Source organism: Rana temporaria, chromosome 3 (genome assembly GCF_905171775.1).
Source record: "Rana temporaria chromosome 3, aRanTem1.1, whole genome shotgun sequence".
NCBI classification, from domain to species: Eukaryota; Metazoa; Chordata; class Amphibia; order Anura; family Ranidae; genus Rana; species Rana temporaria.
The window spans coordinates 415324051-415346732 of NC_053491.1; the positions used below are offsets into that span (position 1 = coordinate 415324051).

Genomic DNA, 22682 nt, shown 5'->3' on the forward strand with positions numbered 1-22682 from the left:
GATGCACCACATCCACCACTAGCGTTACCTCTAGATGCAGAACCTGCTTGCCCTTGTGACTCTCTGCCTCTCTTTGTTGTCCTTCCAGACATATTAATGCGTTCAGGTGCTATGTGACACCAACTGCGTTTAGGTGCTATTAACCACTTCAGATCCGTAGGACGTCCTGGACTTTGAGCGGTGATATCTGAATGATGCCTGCAGCTGCAGGCATCATTCAGATATCGCTGTCTTCAGCTGGCGATTCTGTGCACCAGAAGAATGATCAAAGCGGCAGTTCCGCGGCTGTCGGCATGTAATCGGTGAAATTTTTTTCACCGATTTCATGCTTGTAAGCCTGTAGGAGAGATGTGGGGTCTTATTGACCCCACATCTCTCCATAAAGAGGACCTGTCACACTGATTCCTATTACAAGGGATGTTTACATTCCTTGTAATAGGAATAAAAGTGATAAAAAAAAAATGACAAAAAAAGTGTAAAAATAAAAAAATGAAGTAAAAAAATAAAATAAAATAATAAAAAAAAAAAATTTAAAACGCCCCTGTCTCGGTCGCTCGCGTGCAGAAGCGAACGCACATGCAAGTCCCGCCCACATATGTAAACACCGTTCAAACCCCACATGTGAGGTATCATCGCGTGCGTTAAAGCGTGTGCAACAATTCTAGCACTAGACCTACTCTGTAGCTCAAAAATAGTAACCTGTAAAAAAAATTAAAGCGTTGTCTATGGAGATTTTTAAGAACCGAAGTTTGGCGCCATTCCATGAGTGTGCGCAATTTTAAAGCGTGACATGTTAGGTATCTATTTACTCGGGGGAACATCGTCTTTCACATTATACAAAAAAATTGGGCTAACTTTACTGTTTTGTTATTTTTTAATTCATGAAACTGTTTTTTTCCCTAAAAAAAGGCGTTTGAAAAATTATTGCGCAAATACCATGTGAGTAAAAAGTTGCAATGACCGCCATTTTATTCCCTAGGGTGTCTGCTAAAAAAAAATATATAATGTTTGGGGGTTCTGATTAATTTTCTAGCAAAAAAATTGTGATTTTTACATGAAGGAGAGAAGTGCCAAAATAGGCCCGGTAACGAAGTGGTTAAACAGCAAACGTGTAGTGACACCAACTGCGTTCAGGTGCTATGTAACAGCAAACATGCAGTGACACCAACTGCGTTCAGGTGCTATTTAACAGCAAACGTGCAGTGACACCAACTGCGTTCAGGTGCTATTAAACAGCAAACGTGCAGTGACACCAACTGCGTTCAGGTGCTATGTAACAGCACACGCGCAGTGACACCAACTGCGTTTAGGTGCTATTAAACAGCAAACGTGCAGTGACACAACTGCGTTCAGGTGCTATGTAACAGCAAACGTGCAGTGACACCAACTGCGTTCAGGTGCTATGTAACAGCACGCGCGCAGTGACACCAACTGCGTTTAGGTGCTATTAAACAGCAAACGTCTAGTGACACAACTGCGTTCAGGTGCTATGTAACAGCAAACGTGCAGTGACACCAACTGCGTTCAGGTGCTATGTAACAGCAAACGTGCAGTGACACCAACTGCGTTCAGGTGCTATGTAACAGCACACGCGCAGTGACACCAACTGCGTTTAGGTGCTATTAAGCAGCACATGCGCAGTAAGAGAGACTGGGTTTCTGTGCAATTCAATAGCCCACTTGCATTAACAGTGACTGCGTTTCTGTGCAAATAAATAGCACACGTGCAGTAACAGGCAATGCGTGTGTGTGCAATTAAATAGCACACGTCCACTAACACGGAGTACTATGTTTAAGCTAAACATTATGCAAGCAATACAACACGTTAGAGCACTGCATCAAGCACAATCTCCTGCCTGACAAATACTAATAGCAGATCTAGCTAAGCTATACAGTTTATAAATATATTTACAACTCCTAGGGATGTGAATATATTCTCTACAAACTGTAAATTTAACTGTACTGACTGTGGGCTAGATTCACATAGATGAGCGGATCTTTAGATCCGCGTGATCTATGTGATTTAAGATCCGCTGGCGCAAGTTTGAGAGGCAAGTGGGTAATTCACAAACCACTTACCTCCAAACTTGCGGCGGCGGATCCTAAATCTCCTGGCGGAATTCAAATTCCGCGGCTAGGGGGAGTGTACTATTTAAATCAGGCGCGTTCCCGGCGTGAGCGTAACTTGCGATGCGCGGGTTTCTGAATCGGCGTACGCAAACGACGTAAAAAAAACGACGCTGGAACGACGGCTATACTTAACATTGGCTGCGCCTCATAGAATGTCATACACCAGGAAATCCGCTACGTAAACGTTGTAACAACACTGCGTCGGGCCCGCGTACGTTCATGAATTGGCGTATCTCCCTAATTTACATATTATTCAGCGTAAATCAGCGAGAACGCCCCCGCGGCCATTTTTAAAATGCAGTTAAGATCCGACGGTGTAACACAGGATCTTAGGCATATCTATGCGTAAATGATTCTCTGAATCAGTCGCATAGATACGACCAGCCTAAGTCAGAGATACGACGGAGTATCTGGAGATACACCGTCGTATCTCTCTCTGAATCTAGCCCTGTGTCTCTATCTATCTCTCTCTCTCTCTAACTGTCTGACTGCTCTTGTCTGTAACAAAGCCGGAACACACTACACAAGGCCGCCTTACAGGCTGCCTTTTATAGTGTGGGGCGTGTACTAAACCCCCTGAGCCATAATTGGCCAAAGCCAGCCTGGCTTTGGCCAATTATTGTTCCTCGTTTTTTGCGCCTTGTGATTGGCCAAGCATGCAGGGTCATGGTGCATGCTTGACCAATCATCAGCGCGCATCGCCGCAGTGAATTATGGGCCGTTTTGTGTCACTCGAATTTGGCGCGAACGACCCGTTTTGTTCGAATTTCGTCGAACGATCGAACGACCGATGTTCGAGTCGAACATACGTTCGTATCGAACGCGAAGCTCATCCCTACTCTTTATTTAAATATAAAATTTAAACATAAATAACTTTAAATAACTATATACACATTTTAACTCCTAGTGGTCTGAAGACCACACCTCTCACATTGTACACTGGGACAACAAATTATTAACTAGGCCTCAGTCGCGAGACGCCGACTCAGAGGCAGCATAACCGTCCTCAGTGACATAACACTTTTAACCCCTTCCTGTTAACCCACGTCAACAGCAAGGTACTCAAATAGCCCCCATACTACGTATGGGTACAACCTTTTTCACACCACCTTCCAGACTTATCCTTGCGAGCACCTCCACACCCTCAGGGCCCTCTGGATTCCCTCCTGCAGTCCCAGAGTCCACAACGCAATGCCAACGTCATTGAGGTGAACCCCATCTCTCCACAGATACCGCCAGGTACCCACCTCCAACTCCCTGTGGCGTACTACCAAACCCCCATTACAAATGAAGAACCTACCCACCTTTTTGTTAACCTTCACCCGAGCCTGCTCCAGGCCATCCACGGTACCCTGATCCATCTGACCTGTGCTTCCCATACAGGGATACCTAGCTGCCTCCCATTGGGCCGAACATCAGCCCGTCTGGCCCCCCAAAACACGTATGAATGGCCCAGGATCCAAACCAGGCCATTCTCACCACCTGAAAACATCAAACAAAACACACTTTTTTTTACAAAGAACAATTTGTAACCCCAATGAACCTCCATTGTCCCCAACCTAAACATGCATTTACCGTGGGCGAATGTAAATTTTGAATCTATACGATTCCCACCGCCCTATCCTTTTCACCACGTCTGTATTAAAACCAGCTCGGGCGGCTTCCGTAGCCGCCCCAATCCGGAACGAATGGGCAGCGTAAACCTTCGGGTCATACCCTGCCCCCACCAAACATTTTCGAAACATGGCTACGAACTGGAACCGCGACAAAGCTGACCTATCCTGATGCATCAAAAAGGATCCCGCCAGTCCCAGACGCATGGAACGAAAAGATTCCAGCGCTCGTACAGGACAGATGTCTGCTCCCGGAACACTAAACAACTGTAGCCGCATGCCCTTACCCTTCTGGTCTGTCTTAGACCTATGCACCCAAACTCCTACAACCCCTTCCTAACACTCCACATCCTAATCCAACAACCCACCTTGTACCCCTCTTGAGGGACTAACCAATTCACCCACTCTGAGCACCCCGAAAAAGGCGAGCGCAAAGGCGGCCTTGAAGAGCCCACACTCGTAGGCCGATGAACACACTGTATGCAACTGAAGAAAAAGGTTCTGCAACAACCCAAACGAAACTGGCCGACGCTGATCCACAGCCTTGCGACCCTTCCTGTACCCCTTCACCGACTGCCTCACCCAAAATTCCTTATTGTGGTCTTTCATACCGTGCCACTTTAAGAAGAATGTCAAACCTGCCAGCACCCGATCAATCGCCAATACCGATGCTCCTTGCTCCATCTTCAAAGTCAGAAAATACAGCACGGCGATACCAGCCTCATTCCCCACTGGGGAGATCCTCAGTCCCAGGGCCAACTCCACCCATTCCTTCCATACCTTTGAGTAAGTCTTCCAAGTAGCCCCACTCACCGACCGCTGGATCCACTGTGCTGCACTGTCAAAACAATGTCCCACATCCAGTCGGGACAGGGAACCCCGTGTCGCTCCGCTGTTGGTGCCAACTCCCGCAACCTGTCCCACTGAAAACGTCTTGTGACAATACAGTTCCCTGTCTTGGTATTTGTCACCCAGGATTCTCAAATGGGCAGGTTGAGGGGCTCCAGGGTATTTAACCACTTAATGACCGTCCATAGCCGAATAACGGCTACAAGGCGGTTCCTTAACTCTGGGAGGACGTTATATAACGTCCTCCCATAATCGCGTTCCATGGACCTCCAGACCTAGCGCATCACAGATAGTGGTAAAAAGCCACTGATAGTGGCCATTTACCATGTGATCGCTCCGTCAAATGACGGAGCGACCACTTGTAAACAAACCGTTGTCATGTCATGACACCGGTTTCTCTCTGCCCTCTCTGTACTGATCGGTACAGTGTGAGAGGGGAGAGATCCATCCATCCCTGCTCAGCCACCCCTGTCATACCCTGCAACACTCTGCAATACCCCGCAATACCCCGCAATACTATGTAGCGCCCCCTTGTTTCCAGCATGGGCACTACGCTAAAGTTAATGGGGAATGGGAGAGTTACTTTGTTCCCATTCGTAATCTGTTTAAATTTTGGGACTTCTGGGACTTCTGTCATTCCAGAAATGTCCACTGGGTCAGTCTGTGGTCCAGGGATGCAATATCATCCCTGGCCGGCAGTTGGCGCCAGAGGAGTTCTGGCAGAGTAAGTTTCTCCAGCAGCCAATCAGAGGAGTTCTTTTCCCTCGCTGGGCATGCTGGAGAGGAGTATATCTGTGACAGTATAAGTAGATTTGTAGAGCAAACACTGATTAGAAACAAAGAACCATCAGCAACCGAATCCCTCTGTAAGTAAGGTTTAGAGGTGTTTCCTATAGGATATGGTTGAGGGATTTTGAATGATGCATGATGGGTAAATGTGATCAGTATATTAATATGTGAGTAGGAGCCTAGTCAAACCTCAATCATTTGAGCCATCGACAAAGTTCATTTTAGATAAGAAAGAATTTATTATTACAAAATAGGAATATGAATATTTAACAATTACTAAAAACAGTCAGACTAGAAAATAGAAAAAGTACAAAATATGCACGTGAATGCACATAGTCTTCATCATAACCCACGTATTGAGGTTCTACTAGTTTCGCCCGGATGGCCTTTGTCAGGAACCAGTGGAGGGTAATAGTCTATATAGGTAGAAAATGTACCAGTAAGATAACATCTCATATCCAAAGAGTTTATATATATATATATATATATATATATATATATATATATATATATATATATATATATATATATATATATATATATATATATATATATATATATTGCATATACAGAAATAAAGAGAAAAGCAAATACTGTACAAGAACAAAATATGTGAAGCAAAACCATTCATTACAATTTTATAATGGTATATACCAATGGACAAGACAGGTGCGGTATCTATGGACTATGAGACAGTCCTTACCTGGGAGAGGGTGGGGTGAATTCCCGTGAGAGTGCGACTGTAGCAGTATCTGTATCCTTGATGATAATAATCCTGAATGACGGGAAGGGTCACTGCACAGCCGTGGCTGACCAACCATGGGACAAACAGCCAGTAAGCTTGTCTGGTGAGGAAGAGAGAGGGTGGGCAGAGGCTGGGAGTAAAGGATATATGTTTAGGAGTGGAATTAGAGAGATGCCAAGGGCACGAATAGCACAATGGCATTGATATTGAGTAATCTGGTAACAATGGTAACTTACTAACGTTAACTGATGAGTATTGAGCACGCAGAGAGGGCTTATTCAAAATCTGTAAGTTTGCATGCATGAGTTTATCTCAATGGGGTATGCACAGTGATCAGAGGTTGCTCTGTCCATACTGCATAACACAAAGGGATCAAAGTGAGCGAAGAAAAAGGAAAAAACAAAACGAAAAAAGAAGGAAAGAAGAAGGTAAAACAGAAGAAAGGTGACAAAAAGAGAGGTACCAAGAAGGAAAGAAAAACGAAAAATGAAAGAGGCAAAGAGATGTATAAACGGTTAAAAATCTGTATATGTATATTATCTAAAGCAGTATACATGTCCTGCTTGATCGCAGAGATGAATCTGCATATAAGGCAAAACATACAACCGTATGTGCATAGTTAAATTCAGAAATATTCCATAAAGGAAAGAGAGGAAAGAAAAAAGTAGGGAGGGGGCCGTTATTATTATTACCTGGTTCATATAGCAGCAAGGCCTGCCTTTGAGTTTAACAAACTATGGCGCTGGTATGCCAGATGGATCGAATACTGTGTTAAAGAGTAAAAAGTGCTAGTATAAGTGCATAATGAATGGTAGCTGACACCATAGGTCATGAGCAGACTCAATTTTAAAGGGGGTAAATGGCAAAAACATACCTATGTCCTGCTCTGGTCTCAACACAGAGTGTAATGACTCCTCTCACAGAGCTCGCGCTGATTGTGTCAGCTGTTGAGCTTCTGTTATAGTGCTCACACTCAGGCTAGACAGCCACCACCTGTGTGTGGGGCTGTGTGCCTGACGTAAGTGGGCGGGGATATGCGGCACACGTCATGGGGGTATCCCCCGTCCTCGCCGTCTATCCCGCACATGCGCAGAGGAGGGGCGTCAGATGGAGAAGGGGCGCGGGCGTCAATGGTCATGACGCCCGCTGCTCCACCAATAGGTGAAGCCGCTGGGCGGACCTGGGCAAGCACCCAAGCCTCTGCTCGGATTCAGCGATAAGTAAATCGTCGCTGGTCCAGGCCCCCAACCGCCCACAAAGGCTTGCAAAGATAGAAGGCTGATGTCCACATGAAGATCACCATGGGGTGCGGGGACAGAGAGTCGGATCGGCACAAACGCAGCGGGATAGGCATCACCCACTCCTCCAGGTGGATAGGATGAGGGAAAGCAATAAAAGGAGAAAGGAGAAAGAAAAGAATGGCAAAAAGGGAAAATAAGACGAAATGTCTTCAGATCCACAGCCCACACTGCTGGTCCACTGGAAATACAAAAGAGATTAATCAGTAAATCTTCTATTAAGATAAATCGATAAAGGTTAATACAACATAGAGAATAAAAAAAGACTATTGGTCATTGCAATACAGGACCAGAGCCGCATATTTACATACTATAATTATAGGGTAATGACACATTGGGAGCACACAAACAGCAGGCTCTTGAGAGTGTTTAGGACACAAATCCTGGCCTGCTGGCAGTGTACCACTTGATGGTGTCATAAATAATGTTTTAAAGTCTAAGGTACTGGTGCTCAATTCTCTGAAGACTAAAATAGCCTAGTAGCAGATCAATGGGGAAGGGGAATAAAGGTCGTGAGAGGACAGCAGGTGGCAGTGAAAGGCCCAACAGATTGAATAATTTTATCTAGTAAATTACTAAAGAAAGGGCTTGTAACTTATGTTTTCATTTAACCCAGGGTATTGGGTAGCACGTAGCGTGTAGATCCACCTCGCTTCGGTTTGTAAAAGGCGCTTATCAGCATCACCTCCTCTTTCGTTTAAGGGGATGTGTGCTAAAGCGTAAAAGCCCAGCATTGCACGATTATGATTATGGAACAGTCCAATATGACGGCTAATGGGTGTCTCCATCAGTTTTTTTTAGACCGCTAAAACGTGGTCTCTTATTCTACAAAAAAAAGTTTTGTTTCGTTTTTCCTACATAGTAGGCCCCACAGTTGCATTTCATTAAGTATATTATTCCTACTGTCTGGCATGTTGCACGGAATTTAGGTGACAGAGTTTCTCCATTCGGAAGGGTGATACTATTCCCTTTCAAGATATAGCGGCAGAAATTGCATTTGCCGCATGGAAATGTACCAGTCTGAGTAGGTTTGGGTACCATTTGTACCGCGTAGTGAATTGATACTGCTTTATCTCTAATTGATGGAGATCGCTTGAAGGTGATCTCAGGTGTTGTGTTTATAAATGTATTTATTTTATCGTCTGACGTAAATAAGTACCAAAATGTATTGTAAATCTTGCGAATTGATCTGTGTTGGCGGATAAAGCGGGTAATTATTCTAGTGGTATTAGTTTTGGAAACAGTTTTAGGTTTATAGATAAGGGCGTTCCTTTCTAGTGCACTTGCTTTGTTGTAGGCTCTACGCAAACATGTCTTACTATAGCCTCTATCCTTGAGTCGCGCATACAGTTGTGCTGCTTCTCTTTTATAGTCATCTTCGTGAGAACAGTTGCGTCTCAGTCTCAAGTACTGACTATATGGTATGCTGTTAATAAGTGGTCTAGGGTGTGAACTGGTGGCGTGCAACAAGCTGTTGCCTGCCGTCGGTTTCCAATAAAGTGTAGAACAAAGGGAGCCCCCTTCATCTATGTATAGTTCCACATCCAAGAACGTAATCTGCTCCTGGCTATAGTTATATGTAAACTTTAAGTTGTATTGGTTATTTGTAGACCATCCAAAAACATTAGCAGATTAACTCTTGATCCTGCCCATACCATGAACACGTCATCGATATAGCGAATCCATGTTAGCACGCTATCCAATAAGGTGTTGTTAGACTCCTCACTAAAGAGGTCATGTTCCCACCCCCCCAGGTACAGGTTGGCATATGAGGGGGTGCAACCTGCCCCCATAGTCACACCCTGCACCTGGAGGTAGTGGGAATGTTTAAACAAAAAGATATTGTTCATCAAAATGAACTCGAGAATTTCTATAATAAAATTATTATATTTAGATGTATTTTTATCTCGTTTGTTGAGGAAGCTCCTTACCACCTGCGTGCCAAACCCATGAGGGATGGAGTTATACAGTGCCTCGATGTCTATGGCAACTAGCCATGCATTCGGCGGAATTCTGAGCCCATCGATAATTTTCAACAGTTCTATGGTGTCCTTGACATGAGAGAATAGACTTTGTACATGTGGATATAGATATTCATCAATTATTCTACTTATGTTTTCTGTCAATGAGCCACAACCTGATACAATGGGGCGGCCTGGTGGGGGTAGGATCCCCTTATGGATTTTGGGTAGGGCATAAAAGGTAGGGGTAGTGGGACTTTCAACATTCAGAAATTGTAACGTGGTATCATCAATGATGCCCAGATGGCGTGCACGGTTCAAAATTTGACGGTACTGTCTGATACTCTGTGTAATCATAGAGGCCGGTCTGTACCAATCTCTGTTATTGAGAATCTTGTGACACATCTCCTCATAGCCAACCCTGTCCATAACCACAATATTACCCCCTTTGTCAGAGGGTTTGATGACTAAGTCATCATTGTTACGAATGGAATTTAAAGCAGTTTTTAGGTTATGACTTAAATTGGGTGTGGTGCCAATCTTCCAATTGGTTGCCTCTATGGCTTTGGTAACCTGCAAGACAAAAGCCCAAATGTTGGGGTTGCCTTGCAGGACAGGAAAGGATCTGGATTTAGGCTTATACTGTAGGTCTTTGGATCTACATAAACGGGTTTGTTTAGTCTGGATTGTACCAAACTCCCGGGTAGAATGCCCGGAAGTTGGTATGTCCATCCTTCTTCTTCAGGGTTACTTTCGTCCCACAGCGACATTAAGTCCTGTAGGGCAGTGGTACCCAACCTTTTTGGCACTGGGGACCGGCTGCCTGGAAGAAAATTGTGCCAAGGCCCGGCGTGGGGGGGGCGTACGCACATGCGGGGGTAAGTGATTTTTCGCGGGCAATTTATCGGGGCAATAGCTGCTGTTCTGCTGTTGGTGCTTCAATCATCACGGCACCATGATTGATATGGTGTCAGAATGATTGAAGCGCATTATTTCTTATATTACATTGTAATATAAATGAAATAGTTCAACCATAATGCAGAATCAGTGGGAGCCATGAGCGTGTCACTTGCCATGTCGCCTGCCACCAGATGAGGAATGTCACTTACCATGTCGCCTGCCACCAGATAAGGAATGTCACTTGCCACGTCACCTGCCAGTGCCACCAAATGAGGAATGCCACGTCACCTGCCTGTGCCACCAGATGAGGAATGTCACTTGCCATGTCACTTGCCACCAGATGAGGAATGCCACTTGCCACGTCACCTGTCAGTGCCAACAGATGAAGAATGCCATGTCACCTGCCAGTGCCACCAGATGAGGAATGCCACGCCACCTGCCTGTGCCACCAGATGAGAAATGTCACTTGCCATGTCACTTGCCACCAGATGAGGAATGTCACTTGCCACGTCACCTGCCAGTGCCACCAGATGAGGAATGCCACGTCACCTGCCTGTGCCACCAGATGAGGAATGCCACTTGCCACGTCCACTGCCTGCCACCAAATGAGGAATGCCACTTGCCACGTTCACTGCCTGCCATCAGATGAGGAATGCCACTTGCCACGTCACCTGCCAGTGCCACCAGATGAGAAATGCCACGTCACCTGCTAGGAGTCATGTGACCCATCTGCTGCCTTGCACACTGATAAAGAGCTGAGAAGATTAGGAGTTTTAGTTAATGACTGCCAGCAGTGCCTGACTTTCAGGGGTTCCCAGCCAGGGATATTAGATAAACTAGCCCAGTACTGAGAGGAAAGGCTGTACTTTCTGCTAGGCGGGCGGAAGATCGGTGATTCTAGGCGGGCGGAAGATCGGTGATGCTAGGTGGGCGGAAGTGTGGTGATGCTAGGCGGGCGGAAGAGCGGTGATGCTAGGCGGGCGGAAGAGCGGTGATGCTAGGCGGGCGGAGAGACATGATCTCTCTACTCCCCGCCGCACCTCCGACATTCCGCACGCTGTGAGGGCGGAAGAGCAGTGATGCTAGGTGGGGGCAGAGAGAGATGTCATCTCTGCTCGCCAGCGCACTTCTCTCTTCCGCCGGCCCGCCTGTCTGATCCACAGGGCTCTCACCTGCCCGCCTTACAATATTATGCTGCCCGCTGCGGCCCGGCTGCAGAGACGCTGCGGCCCGGTAGTGGGCCGCGGACCGGGGGTTGATGACCACTGCTGTAGGGCTTGTAACTCTTGGAGAGAGACGTTGTCCAAGGCAGTATTATCGTTGCTGGCAGTATCTGTAGCACTGTCAGATTTGTCATATAGCACATTATACATTAGTCGTCGGGCAAAGAGGTGCAAATCTTTGACCAATTCAAATTTGTCCACCTCGCCATCTGGGCAAAACGAGAGACCAAGCTGGAGTACATTTTCTTGATTAGGAGTTAAGGGATATGGAGAAAGATTGATGATATTTTTGGTGTCCCGGTCTACACTGTTGTGGGGACCAGGACCTGATCTTTTAGTGTCTGTTGGGTGTTGGATGGCCCAGCACTGGGTTTCCTATCCAATGTAAAGATAGGTGCAGTACGTATATCTGTTGGCATATTAGTAGCAGAGTGGATGGGCCCCTGTGGCATAGGGGTCATAGGAGGTGCAAGGGTCGAGGTGGATGCAACACCTAGGATGGGCGTTGGGAGTGTCAGAGAGGTATTGCTTGCTAAGCTGGTATTATTAGTGGAGTGACTGGTACGTGACCTCTGAGAACGAGATCGTTTGTCTTTCAGGGGGAACTGGGAGCGAGAAATCTCCTGTAAGCTTCTATCTAGGTCGCTTTTTCTCTTTTTATTATCTGCGTCCCCTCGTCTCTCTACGGGGATATAAGACGCTGATGATAAAGAAGAGGTATCTGATTCTCGTCTTGTCTCGTGTTTGTCCCATGGTTGGTCAGCCACGACTGTGCAGTGACCCTTCCCGTCATTCGGGATTATTATCATCAAGGATACAGATACTGCTACGGTCGCACTCTCACGGGAATTCACCCCACCCTCTCCCAGGTAAGGACTGTCTCATGGTCCATAGATACCGCACCTGTCTGGTCCATTGGTATATACCATTATAATATTGTAATGAATGGTTTTGCTTCACATATTTTGTTCTTGTATTTTCTTTTCTCTTTATTTCTGTATATGCAAAATATATATATAAACTCTTTGGATATGTGATGTTATCTTACTGGTACATTTTCTACCTATATAGACTATTACCCTCCAAGGGTTCCTGACAAAGTCCATCCGGGCAAAACTAGTAGAACCTCAATACGTGGGTTATGATGAAGACTATGTGCATTCACGTGCATATTTAGTACTTTTTCTATTTTCTAGTCTGACTGTTTTTAGTAATTGTTAAATATTCATATTCCATTTTTGTAATAATACATTCTTTCTTATCTAAAATGAACTTTGTCGATATGGCTCAAATGATTGAGGTTTGACTAGGCTCCTACTCACATATTAATATACTGATCACATTTACCCATCATGCATTTACCCATTATTATACAGGATTTATATAGCGCCAACAGTTTGCGCAGCGCTTTACATCAGGGAAGACAGTACAGTCACTATACAAATCAATACAGGAGGGATCAGAGGGCCCTGCTCGTTAGAGCTTACAATCTAGAAGGGAGGGTCAAGTGGAACAAAGGGTAGTTAGCTGTGGGGGATGATCAGATGGACTCAAATGAAAAATACAGTTATGTGTGGGAAGGGTAGGCTTCTCTGAAGAGGAGGGTTTTCAGGGATCCTCTAAAAGCTGATAGAGAAGGAGATAGATGGATAGATTGGAGTAATGAGTTCCATAGGCTTGGAGAGGCTCTAGAAAAGTCCTGGAGACGAGCATGGGAGCAGGTGATGAGAGAGCTAGAGAGTAGGAGGTCTTGAGAAGAACGAAGAGAACGTACAGGTTGGTATTTAGAAACTAGGTCAGTGATGTAGCTGGGGTTGTGGATGGCTTTGTAGGTACCGTGTGAGATAAAAAGTTGCAACGACTGCCATTGTATTCTCTAGGGTCTTTGCAAAAAAAAACATATTTAATGGTTTTGGGGTTCTATGTAATTTTCTAGCAAATAAATTATGATTTTTACATGTAGGAGAGAAATGTCAGAATTGGCCTGGGTGCTCCAGAACGCCTGAAGGTGCTCCCTACATGTTGGGCCTCAGTATGTGGCCACGCTGTGTAAAAGTCTCACACATGTGGTATCACCATACTCAGGAGTAATAGCAGAATGTGTTTTGGGGTGTAATTTGTGGTATGCATATGCTGTGTGTGAGAAATAAACTGCTAATATGACAATTTTGGGGAAAAAAAAAATCTTTATTTTGCAAAGAATTGTGGGAAATATCTTCTTTCCAAAAGGGGGTCATTTGGGGGGTATTTGTACTTTTATGGCATGTTGGGGTCTCAAGAAATGAGATAGACCAGCGGTACTTCAGGTGTGATCAATTTTCAGATATTGGCACCATAGCTTGTGGACTTATTTTTACTAAAGATATGTAGCAGTATATATTTTGGTGTACTCTATAACTTTCACAAAGACCAAATAATATACACCAGTTTGTACTTATTTTTAAATAGTCTTTATTTATATTTTCAAAAAAAAAAGGTAGTACATTGTATCCATTTTCATTACATATATATACATATATAAATATATATCAATCATTTCTCATCCAATGGCTCTTTTACATAACCCCACCCTCCCTATATCCTCCAATACAGGCCGGTCTTTTATTTACTTAATTTCCTCCATTGAATCTCATTGATCATATTTCTTTAAATATCAATGTACCACCTATACCTCCCCTTTATCCTTCTTCTTTTTCTTCCCCCTCTACCTATCCTCCCCCGCGCCTAACTGAAATCAATGGCGTCCTGATAACCTCCTCAAACAAAACAGGACCCAAACAAAAAAAAAAAAAGGGACCCCTAAATCCCCCCTCAGTTCGCCCTCTCTAACTCTCTCCTCTCCAGGTCCCCCCTCCCCAGTGGAGCAACCGGGTCTTCGCATTATAATATGGACCAGGCAGACTTATTCTACTCCTGTACTCCCCAGCAGTCTCTTCCCTTCTTCCGAGTATACAAATTCATTCCATGGTGTCCAAATGTTATTGCATTGCTCTTTTCTATCTTGGGCCGAAAATACCAAGTTGGCACTAGCATTTCTGACCCTATTTAGCCATTCTGGGATCGACGGTAGCTTAGGGTTTTTGCCAGAATCGGGCAATACCCGCCTTGGCCTAGTTGATCAAATGGCATAGGACCGAGTTTTTATATTTCTGTTGGTATTTGTGATAGGTGTAGCAAGAAGAAGGCAGGGTCATCCGTTACTTGGTAAGTTGTAAATTTTTGAGTGACCCTTTGTACTTCTTGCCAATATTGTCTGATCTTAGGGCATGTCCATAATATATGGAGCAGGGTCCCCTGCCCCTTATTACATCGCCAACACTGGTCTGTCACTCCAGGGAAGAACCTACCCAATCTCGATGGGGTATAATACCACCTATTTAAAAGGTTATAGTTTAATTCTAGTAGTTCTAGATTATAGTTTAATTTCTGTAGTTCTAGTACAGATTGATGATTTCAATGACAGATATATTATCTTCTGTTGTTGAACCTGAGTAAAATTCTGGTCAAGGTCCCTTGCCCATTTTCCAATTGCTGCCATCTTATAACTGTCTAGTGGTGCTATTAACAACCTATAGAGGTTAGATATGATTCAAGTGAGGGGTTCTTTCTCTTCACAGTATCTTTCAAACCGTGTCAATTCCCGTCTAAAACTTCTCGCTGGGCCTAACGAAATCAAAAAATGAGAAAGTTGTAGTGCCTGCCAGTAATTTATTTCGAATTGACCTCCAGGTTGCGTCAAAGAGGTAACTGTTGGCCAAGAGTCCAAGTGTAAAAAATGTGAGGCCTGTGTATATCTCCTCTCTCTGAGGCCTTGTACACACGACCGAACATGTCTGCTGAAACTGGTCCGCGGACTAGTTTCCGCGGACATGTCCGACCGTGTGTAGGGCCGAACGGACAATTTTCCGGCCTAGCGGACAGGTTTCCAGCGGACAAAAGTTTCTTAGCATGCTAAGAAACTTGTCCGCTGGAAGCCTGTCCGTCGGACATGTCCGATGGTCAGTACCCGAGAACCCGCGCATGGCGTTGAAGTGATTCGACGCATGCGTGGAAGCATTGAACTTCCGGGTTTGCGCACGTTGTCGCAAACGTCACTGTGTATTCTGTCCGCGGGGAATTTGGTCTGATCGCGTGTACACACATCAGACCAAATTCAGCCAGCAGACATGTCCGATGAAAACGGTCCGCGGACCGTTTTCATCGGAGATGTCTGGTCATGTGTACGAGGCCTGAGTTTCTGGTAGCCCCCCCCCTCCATCCCTGGCTCAAAGCTTGGATTCCCAAGTATTGGGTATAGTGGGGATTGCATTGATGAATATTTAGCTGTCTGGCAAATTCTAGAGCTTATAAGAAGCATTGGATCTATAAAGGGGTGTTTTTTTAAGTAGGTCTGGTAGTTTTACATAGCACCATGGTGCTCTTCTCAAGGGTACCTGGCTGACTTCCTGTTCCAGTTCTGTCCATAGTTTAAATTCTGTGTTTCTACACCAGTCTATGACCCTGCTCAAATGCGCTGCTTGATGATATTTAGCTATGTCTGGAACTGCCAGACCTCCATATCAATTGGGCAGGGTCATATGCCTTCTGCTAATCCTCTGTCTTTTATTTGCCCAAATAAATTTAGTGAAGAGCGTATTAACTTGACGGAAGAAGGCAGCAGGGATTTCTATAGGTATTGCTTGAAATAAATACAGAAATGTTGGTAATATACTAATTTTGATGGTATTACAACGTCCAAACCATGAATGGAATCCCCGCTGCCACCTATTTAATAGTAAACTAACTGTCTTTACTAACGGGGGGAAGTTTACCTTAAAAATCTTCTCTAATCTTGATGGTATCCCCAGATATTTTAGGGCTGATCTTACCCATTTAAATGTAAAATTGGGTTGTATAGTTTGCTGTACTACCGAGGGGAGTGCCACTCCCATAGCCTCTGATTTTGCATAGTTAATTTTTAGGTTTGCCAATACCCCATATTCATCTATTTCTTTAATCAAATTTGGCAATGAAACATGGGGACTGGACAACGAGAACAGCAGGTCATCTGCAAAAGCCGATATTTTATAATTCTGGTCTCCTATATGTACTGTAGTCCCAGATATCTGGATTTTGCCTAATTTTATTTAATAGGGGCTCTAAGGAGAGGGCAAATAGCATTGGGTATAGTGGAAATCTGACGCGTTCCATTTGAAATTTTAATTGGTTCGGACAGTATTCCATTCACTTTGACTAGTGCCTGGGGTAGGGTTGCCATCTTTTCTCCAGGCCAAACCCGAACACTTTAGCGACGCACAGGATTTTTCCTGTAGTATACACTATAGGATTGTAAAATAACTGGGACACCTTTGGGAGCCCCAAAGAGAGTTGTAATGTGGCGCATACAGTGGGCCACAGTGAAGAGTGGGTGTGGCCAAATTGTGTTAACAGTGGACAGGGTATTGTTAAAGAAAACAAAAGCGTTCTTGTGTCCATAAAATAATCTTTCTTTGCTGTACCACAAGTTAGTGTCTCAAAGGCCTGTATAAACCTCAGCATTAATCATTAAAAAGAAAAAAAAACTCTTCTAGTACATACTGTATGATTTTGTGTACGTTGAAAATAATCAGAGAGCCAACAATTTATCTGAGCCGACCTTAGTTAACCACTTCCTGCCCGGCATAGCAGAATGACGGCCGGGCGGTTGTTCTGTTATCCTGATTGGGCATCATATGACATCCAGCAGGAGAACGGTCCACATGGTATTCCCTTGGGGAACCAACAGACGGGATGACATTAAATAGGTACGCCCGACATTTTCGGCACTGGGCGAAAGGTAGAAGCCGAATGGCCAGCTCCTGGCATTTAGGGCAGGCCAGGCCCAGCATTTCTGTCCCTCCTGAGGACAACAACACGAATTGTCCCTGCATGGACAACCGAATACCCGTATCTGTTATGGATATACCAGGTGTGGCAGCCGTCGAGAACATCCCCGGTGCGGTCAAAGGGCATCTCAACCCAGCAAGGGCAGCAGAACTCTCCGACGGTACAGACATCTTCGATAGGGGTCCGTCCTTTTCAAAGAAAATGGTGGTTCTGCTGATTTGGCGCAAAGGTGGGTATTTCCTTTTCTTGTTTGGCACGAAACTTCACCCATGTCTCATGCAGGGGAGGGTGGCTCCTCCCACTTGAAGAGCTTGTCCAGACACGTTGCAGGCGCGTGCTATGCTGCACGTACGCCCAAGCTTAGCAGTGTGGTATACGACACTTCGCTCTTTAGTAAATTGCTACTCACAATTTCCGTTGCCAGAGGTAACAGCCGATAATCCCGGACGAGCCCCCATGTGTAGCGCTACCCCCGAAGGAGCCGCTGGTTGTTGTTGGAATCGGCATATTAGATTACCTCAGTGTTGTCTAGGGGTGCAGTTGATGAGTAGAGTAATGAGCGAATGTCCAGTCAATGAAGGAAGGTTTTCAAATGCTTTATTTCAGGTCCAACATAGCCAACATCAACATGGAGTAGGAAGGAAAGGTTGATGAAGCGATAGAGAACTTTGCGGTATCAGGCCTGGATATGAACAGTGCAATCCTGCTCTCAGTAGCACAGTAGTAGTAGTCACAGTTCGTCACCACTCTTGCCAGAGTGGGTGAAGTGCCCCCGGACAGACTTCTGCCTTCGCTCATTACTCTACTCATCAACTGCACCCCTAGACAACACTGAGGTAATCTAATATGCCGATTCCAACAACAACCAGCGGCTGGCTAAAGCCTGGCAGCCGAAGTGTCACTTTAGATTGCTGGGAGGAACTGGCCTCTGCCACAGACCTGGCTCTAGGGCCTCTGCCACAGGCCTATTACTTGAGGGAGCTAAATGGACGAATTGAGCGAATCTCCCAGTAGATTTAAGTATTGGTCACCGGATGACAGCAAAAGTGTACCTGTCAGCATTCCGGTCACCAGATCCCCGATGGTTCGTTCAAGCCCTGTTGGACAACCTGCCTCCGGGTTCTCCTCAAGCCGACCCCCCATCGAACGGCACCCAGCCTGGGATCTTCTCAGTAAAGCGGGGGACCCAGTAAGTCACTGGGGCCCCTCTCAGCAACATGGAGCTCCGCGTAGAATGTGACCCCGGCCTGGAAGGCCATCGCCGGGGTCCGTTGGATGCGCACACCCTGAAGGTGGGTGCCGCACCTGGAACCCGTGAAGAAACACACAAAATGGCGTCTGCCACAGATATACCCTCCCCCAGCATGCCCCGTGAGGGAAAACTCCTCTAATTGGCTGCTGGGGAAAAGTGGCTCTGCCAGAACCCCTCTAGCACCACCTGTCACCCAGGGGTGGAAACGACACCCCTGGAGCGCAGACTGACCTACAGGACAGTTCAGGAATGACAGCAGCCCAAATTTAGCAAATTATGAATGGGAGCAAAATAACTCTCCCATTCCCCACTAACTTTAGCGTAGTGCCCATACTGAAAGTAAGGGGGCGCTATATATACCGTATTTTTCACTCCATAAGACGCACCTGACCATAAGATGCACCTAGGTTTTAGAGAAGGAAATCAAGAAAAAACATATTCTGAACCAAATGGTGTAATAAAATATTTTCCAAGAGCCCATGAAATGCAGCCTGACCATTGCCAAAAAACGCAGCCTGACCATTGCCATAAACGCAGCCTGACCATTGCCATAAACGCAGCCTGACCATTGCTATAAATGATAAACGCAGACTAACCATTGCCATAAATGATAAATGCAGACTGACCATTGACCCCCTGTCCATAACTCACATCTGCACACCCACCCATCCATAACCCCCTTCTTTCTGGCTTTACCCACGCAGTGTACAGCACTTATGACTGCAAATCTTTTCACTTGCCAGTGGCAGCCATGGGATCATCAGGCATGGTGGTCACCATCCGGACATCTGAAACTCAGCGTGTAATGCCCCGCCCCCACCTCCTGGCCATCATCACACAGCGCTGGGCAACTGTCTCCGTTGTTTCAGTGCAGCAGCTCAGAGATTCTGTGGAAGCCAGCGGGACAGATGCGTTCAGAGCTAGCAAGCACAGAACTGAGGCTTCTGTGTTTACTAGTAGACAGCGCGGTGAGCACATCTGAATTGAGCCACGGAGGAGGGTAGGCGGAGCTTCCGTAAGTTGTTTAGAGTGCGGCCAATCACTGCCCGCTTATGGGACACTAATTCCTGCCCTCCCTCCCCGGCAAAGTCTTGCTGCTGTTTTTATCACTACAGGTCTGCCTGGGGGTCTGTAGCTGGGGACAGTTATGTGTGTGGGAGTCGTGACTTGCAGAGGCGGGCTTTTTTCTTGCCTTGATGCTGCCCCGCAATATGCACTGGGCGGGGGGCAGTACCAGCGGCGGCGGGGAGCGGTGCCTGACGTATATTCGCACTATAAGACGCAGGGACATTTTCCCACATTTTTCTGGGGGGAAGAAGTGCGTCTTATAGTGCGGAAAATACGGTATATATATATATATATATATATATATATATATATATATACACACATACATTTAACTGCTTAATTGAAGAGTATGTTTACACAAATCATTTTCAACTCTTTTATTAAATCAGTTGTGTTTTCTGAAGTACATATTAATTAATTTCTAATACAGTTGCATGGTTTTATTAATTTGCCAGGTAAGAATTATTTGGTTCCCGGTCAACTTTTGACATTTGCCATGTTAATTCCTTCTTAACAGTGCAGCTGATATTAGTTAAAAAATAAGGGATAGCGACTTTGGCTCATAATGTAGTATTTTATTATCTTTTATTTTCATTCAGAGAGAAATATAAATGTCTTCAGCCTTTTTCTAAGCAACATCATTAATATTGGGTAAAGTAGTTATTCATGCGCTACAGTGGAACCTATGTGTGCAGAGGGTAAAGGTGCGGCAACTACTGTATGGGCCAACCACTACCCACAGTGAGACATGGAAAAAATCAAGAGATGGTGTTACGCTCAAATAGCATAGAATGGTGTAAGTGGTAAAATGTATAAATAACCAAAATAGTATAATTGATAAATGAATGTGCAAATAGACTGACTGAAAGATAAAAATTGCTATAAATGCTAAGATAAGGTGCACTGTTATGCTTAGTTTACTGTTTTATTCATCCATCATTGTTATATATCAGTTATGTCCATTCATTTTGATTGGAGCATAACACCATCCTGCGATTTCCTCTGCGACTGAATATATTATTATCTTTACGTTGTGATTTTATTTATGCACCTGAGTCACCTTATCTGCACTGTTTGCACATTCATTCAGTTCACCTTTGGATACACCTTATCTTAGCATTTATAGCGATTTTTATCTTTCTGTCAGTCTATTTGCATATTTGCACATTAATTTATCAATTATACTATTTTGGTTATTTATAACGTTTACCACTTACACCATTCTATGCTATTGGAGCGTAACACCATCTCTTGATTTTTTCCAAACATCATTAATATTGTTTTTTGTATTCCTTCTCTTCTCCATTTCCGTATGTAAAATCATTTTTCGGACATTGAATTAAAAGAAAAATATTGACTGTCTTGCTGAATGTTTTTTAGTAAAATTAACAACAATAATAATAATAATAATAATATTAGCAATAGTAGTAATTATTACAGTTGTTGTAATAATAATTAAAATAAAGGTTAATATGATCACTTATCATTTGAACTCAGTTCCAGGTCTACATGCTCTGCCTACAGGACATAAATACAAGGTTGTCATTCCACAGCAAATCCATGCACTGTACAAAAGTGATACTCAGGTAAAACTATGAAAAAAGTATGATACAAATTATGTGTTAAGATATCTATACGTACACACATGTTTGTATACACTCAGGGATCTGTCATTAATTCAGAGCTCAAAGGAATACATCCAAGAGGTACTGAAACTTCAATGCTTATTAATACAGAGTAGTAAAGGGACAAAGTAATCGTTTTAAAGAGTGCACTGGCTCTGGGTAGGTGGCTTACATGCAACTATGGCTACCCCCCCCCCCCCCACCCCCAATGTTAAAGCCCTGCCCTTTGGCAAGGTACCTCTACACCACCTGGTAATCAGGACGCGTTTCATCTATTGGTGACACTATCTTTCTGCTGCCATCTCTGCTCTGAGTTCCAAGCCTCATTCTGATATCGAGTTCCTCTGTAGTAGCCGGCACCCATTCACACGAAGTGAAGCCATCTCAGCAAGCGAAAGGGCTACACAAATGGAGAGTGCAGTCTGCAGGAGCGGCCATCTTGACTCCATTGGGACCGATATGCTCTGTTTTACTTCTACCAAATGTGAGTGCATAAACTGTATGCCTATTAACCACTTAAGGACCGCCGAACGCAGATATACGTCTGCAGAATGGTATGGCTGGGCACAAGGGCATACATGTACGTCCCCTTTAGGAGCCCAGCCTTGGTTTGCCCAGTGCGCCGTCGTGGGTCGCGTAGCGTGCCGCCGGTGGTGTGCTTGCGACCCGATCCTAAACTTTGTGACCGTCCCTGCGGGAACCACGGACCCGATTGCCGCCGGTGTCTCGCGATCAGGTCACAGAGAGGAAGAACGGGGAGAGGTAAGTGTAAACAAACCTCTCCCCGTGCTTCCTAGTGAGACTGACACTGATCGTCTGTTCCTTGTCATAGGGAACGACAATCAGTGACGTCACATGCTAAGCCACACCCCCCACAGTAAGAAACACAAATCAGGGCACACTTAACCCCTACAGCGCCACCTACAGGTTAACCCCTTCACTGCCAGTGTTATTTTTAAAGTAAACAGTGCATTCTTATAGCACTGTTCGCTGTATAGATGACAATGGTCCCAAAATAGTTGAATTAAACAAGGAAAGGGGGGGATGAAGAGGAAGGGAATAAAACAACACAAAGGGGACGGAAAGGAAGGGGAAAGGGGAGGGAAAAAGAAGGGGAGGGAAAGAGGGGAGGGAAGTAAGACAAGACACACAAGGAAAGCACTCACATTAGCCACGTCCGTAATTGGTAAGAATATGAAAAAAAAAAAAAACAATCCAAGGAATGAGCAAAGGTCGGACTTTGAGGCAAGCGGAAGTATATAAAATATATTATTTATTACAAAGATGAAAAATATTTTACACAATAGCAATGGTATAATAAAGAGGGAATAAATACAATCACAATAAAACATTTTGGATTAGAAA

At 44.8% G+C, this 22682-nt stretch overlaps 1 protein-coding gene and 1 long non-coding RNA gene across 2 annotated transcripts in view; one reads left to right on the top strand and one right to left on the bottom strand.

Moving 5' to 3' along the window:
- LOC120930525 (snake venom metalloproteinase atrolysin-C-like) overlaps positions 1–22682 on the top strand; it is a 42367-nt gene that overhangs the window by 17494 nt on the left and 2191 nt on the right. The window contains exon 2 of the mRNA XM_040341703.1: positions 21190–21278. Coding sequence (XP_040197637.1) covers positions 21190–21278 — 89 coding nt within the window. The remainder of the gene's footprint in view (positions 1–21189; positions 21279–22682) is intronic.
- LOC120930895 lies at positions 6090–7129 on the bottom strand. The gene is made up of 4 exons (XR_005747774.1): positions 7000–7129; positions 6818–6891; positions 6362–6479; positions 6090–6255 (listed from the first exon to the last, which is right to left on the bottom strand). It is a non-coding gene; the product is annotated as an uncharacterized LOC120930895 (long non-coding RNA).